This window comes from Thalassophryne amazonica, chromosome 17, assembly GCF_902500255.1.
Source record: "Thalassophryne amazonica chromosome 17, fThaAma1.1, whole genome shotgun sequence".
In the NCBI taxonomy this organism is placed as follows: Eukaryota; Metazoa; Chordata; class Actinopteri; order Batrachoidiformes; family Batrachoididae; genus Thalassophryne; species Thalassophryne amazonica.
Genome location: NC_047119.1, coordinates 30127927 through 30132096, shown reverse-complemented (window position 1 = coordinate 30132096; position 4170 = coordinate 30127927). Strand labels below are relative to the sequence as shown.

General features: G+C 33.9%; 1 protein-coding gene across 2 annotated transcripts in view; it reads right to left on the bottom strand.

Annotated features, from left to right (window-relative positions):
* Positions 1-2570: 2570 nt before the first annotated feature.
* The window catches only part of zmat5 (zinc finger, matrin-type 5), an 8498-nt gene continuing 6898 nt past the window's right edge, over positions 2571-4170 (bottom strand). For both annotated transcript variants that reach the window (XM_034192612.1, XM_034192613.1), the window contains 2 exons: positions 3909-4017; positions 2571-3801 (listed from right to left, as the gene is read on the bottom strand). In XM_034192612.1, the coding sequence (XP_034048503.1) occupies positions 3654-3801; positions 3909-4017 (257 nt within the window). In that variant the 3' untranslated portion in view covers positions 2571-3653. The remainder of the gene's footprint in view (positions 3802-3908; positions 4018-4170) is intronic.

Below are 4170 nucleotides of genomic sequence, written 5' to 3'. Positions count from 1 at the left end.
TAATTTGACATATCATTAAAATAAAATGTTTTCTGGCTTGTGTAGTCCAGGTGAGAATTATTGGCATTCTATAACTTTTAAAGAAAGATTTTTAAATATGTTCAGAAATAACAAATGAACTCATTTTGTACAATCAGTGAATAGCAGCCACGCCAAAATAAAATGTTTTCAGATAATAATACAGATAGAAAATGTATGAATGACAGTTATTGTCACACTTTATTGCATTTAGAGTACATTATTACTTTTACAGCCAGTTTGTTTATTTATTTATTGACAAGTCAAGGAATGAATATGCAAACATTTCCAAGTCACTGTCACTGAATATCTGTTAGGAAATACAAACAACATGGTACTCTATGTTAAATCTGTCTGGTGTTGTGAGTTCTGACAACCTGACTGAGCAAGAACAAGACCATTGAGGGAAGCCACCAAGACAACCCTGAAGGAGTTATAAGCTTCTGTGTGTAAAAAGACGGCATAGTGCAACTTTTGTCAATTTCATCCCCACTCAGAATATCATGACTGAATGGAAAGATGCTAAAGATCGAAACTAGGTTTGGGTCTCCCATATGCCATACTGTAAAAGGTAAAAGCTATACAATATACGGTGACTTAAATCACTCATAGAAGCCTACAGTGAAAAAAGAAAGGAAATATGACTTAAATATGTCCCAACAGGACATATTCAGATTATGTACAACAGATGTCCATATTTAAATCATCTAAATTCAACAATATGTTTTTTTTTCAGTGTATGACTCTTCAGTTACTATGGGTGTCTTGGTGGCTTCCCTCACTCATCTCCTCCTTGCACAATCACTCAGTTGAGAAGTGCTTACTCCAGACAGCTTCCCCATACACAGTACCAATGTATTTCTTAATGACTGATGTAAATGAAATCCAAGACATATTCAGTTACTTAGAGATGTTTATGTATCCCTACCCTGACTTGTCTAAAGAAAACTAGCTGTAAAAGTGATTTACTGAAAATTCATTAAACTGTGCCAATAACTGTCGTGTAAATTTTATATCTATATTTTTACTTCACTATATGAAAGCATTTTATTTTGCTCTTCAGTAACTTTGGACATACTCTAAACTGCTTTAGTTGCATTTATTTCTGAACATTTTAAATTCTGTCTGTACAATTTCAAAGCGCTAATAATGCTAAACAGGATAGTACATGAGCCACAAAACAACGTATTGTTTAAAGGACCTCATTGTTATATTTTTTATACAACGCATTAACTAAATGATTTTATTATGAATGTAAGCTTATTTTGTATTTCAAAAAAAAATATATATATATATATAAAAAGTCAGATTTCTGATATATAATTTCCAGATCAACTGGAAATCCAGATATAATTATTTATGTGTACAAATGCATTGCACTTGCATTTTTTTGTGGAAAATAATTTTTCTTTATAAAATGTGACAAATGTATGAATTTCAACAAAGTCTATGTATATTTTCTTGCTCTTTTTATCTTAAAATGTAAGTCAAAAGTATAATAAAAAAATAATAAAAATCCTTCTGACAATAAAAACAGTACTTTATCTCATGCATAGCAGTGTTTGTGTGAACTGTGACCTCTTCATGTCAACATATCATGTACAATATTTTATGTGACTGTAAATCATATTGTATCAAATATTGTATTTTGACATTTAAGCAAATACTGTGTCCTCTGTATATTAGCTGGGCAGATTTATGGTCACTTTGTCTGCAGACCGTCTTGCTAGAATCTTGAATTGGACTGTACGTCATCTGTTTTGTGCCTTTTATCATTTGGATTTTTCAAGGTCAAAAACTGACAGACTTAAGAAATGGACAATCTGTTTTACAAATTTGTCAGTTTTGACAAATGTAACAGATTTTAAAAAAACATTTTGGAACTTAAAATGACTGTAATTTCAGTATTTCAGTAATGTAGATGTATTTAAGCACTTTCTGTACTGTCTTCTCACCTTCCAGTCAATGCATCATGCATGGAAACAAATTCAGTGCCAACACCTGCATTTTTGGGGGGTATTATTTATTTATTTTACATGTAGTGGTTATGTCATCATGTATACACCAATGTAAACAGTGTCTAGATGCATGTAGTCCAATAAAACAAGGTCATTAAAAAAATTGAGCTTTTTTGTTTATCTTATTAAACAACTTAAAAACTGGGCAGAGTCACAACTCCAAATAAGGTCAAATCCTGTGGGGGCCAAGGCAACAAAATAGTCTACACGGAGAATAGAGCTACAACAATTAATCCACTATTAAATTAGTGGCAGCAATTACAGCCTCAAGTCTTCTTGTATATGATGCCACAAGCTTGGTGCACCTAAGGCCCTTCTCCAAATCATGTCCAATCAACTGAATTTACCCCAGGTGGTCTACAATTAAGCTGTAGAGACATCTCAAAAGTTCATCAGTGGAAACAGGATACACCTGAGCTCAATTTGGAGCTTCATGGCAAAGGCTGTGAATACTTATGTACAGGTGAATTCTTAGTTTTTTGTTTTTAATTTGCAAAAATCTTAAAAAAAAAAAAAAAAAAAATCACACTTATTATGGGGTATTATGTGTAGAATTATGAGTAAAAAATAAATTTCAAATTGCATTTCAGAATAAGGCTGTAACGTAACACAATGTGGAAAAAGTGAAGTGCTGTGAATGCTTTCTGGATGCACTATAAATACTTTGTGGATATATCACGCTCAGTGTGATCTCTGTTGACAAGACCCAACACTGAACTATGAGGGGTTAATGTAACTTTATAAGTCAGAAGTATCTGCATGAAAGTCAAAATTTCTATGGTGAAATGACTGTTCCATCTTGAGTGATGAGGATGCTACATGGAGTTTCCCTACTAGCTTTACTATAAATAAAGTCATGAACTCAGTAATTCCCCTGCTGAATCAGCACAGAATTAAGAAAAAGAAAAAAAAAATTCTTTCCATCTGCTCAGCAATCTCCTATTTCTTTCGAGAGTCTGAGGACCCAGTTGAAAGTCCTCAGAGTGGCCACTGCAACTGAAGCAGAGATGGCAATTTCAACAGTCCAAATCAAACCATTCCCAAAACATTTGAACTCTCTAGGGTATTGAAAGGGTTCACAACCACGCTTCATGAAGTCAGTTACATTTCTAGCACTTGTTTAAACTCTGATACAAGCTGGAGTAAAGGCTATGGCCATAAATACGGTGATTTTTGAAAGTGTTGAAATATTCCTAAGAAATTTCAAATTATAGTGCTAGTGTATTCAAAATCCAGAAGCTTCAAATGTAGAGTAGTTTCTGTGCAGACCTCAGGATTGGATAGCAAGGCTCATACGCAAAACACCTTTTATAAGAAATATTGAAACTTTTACTCATTTTCAGTCAGCGACAGTCGTGAAACAGTTTGGGCACCTGAGCTTTTACACTATTAAGTTTTATTGTGAACTTACAGTATATAAATTCAACATAAAGTAGCATGAATTTGTTGTTTGGGATTTTTTAAAAATATATCTTAAAAACTAGTCAGATGTGTAAAAGCACAAGAGTGCCCTAAGTTTTTCATGACTATACATATATACTGCAAATTTGGTTGTCTAAGTTAAATAAGCAGAAGTATTCCACATAACCATGACAAACAAAAAAGAGAGATCATCTTTCAACCCCATTCTGTGGTGGTGCCGACTTTCCACCCACCGGGAGGAGGTGGTAGAAGTGAAGGTGGAAGGTCAGGAATGGAGAGGAGATGTTCCGGTATGTCGCATTCTGCCTGGTCTTCTTCACTGTCTTCTGTCATTTTCAGATCTCTGCAGTGATAAAAAATTGAGCAGTTGAATTTTAAATCAAGCAGAATGATCATTAGCCATGCTAACCACGTGTGAATAAGTGTAAAAGCAAAAATTTATGTGCCTACCCTTTGCTAATGAGGGCAGTTTGAGCTTTCTCCCTTCTAGAAAGCCACTCCTCTATGTTTCGCTCTGGGAAAGTTCCATCATCCAGATCCTCTCTCCGCCGCTGTTCATCTGAGAAACAAATATACACTTATCTCAAAATAAAACCATTTCCACAGTCATGGAATTGCAGTTACTCCAGACATGCATATGCATGCATACACATATATATACACGCATATATATATATACACACACACACATATATATATATATATATATATA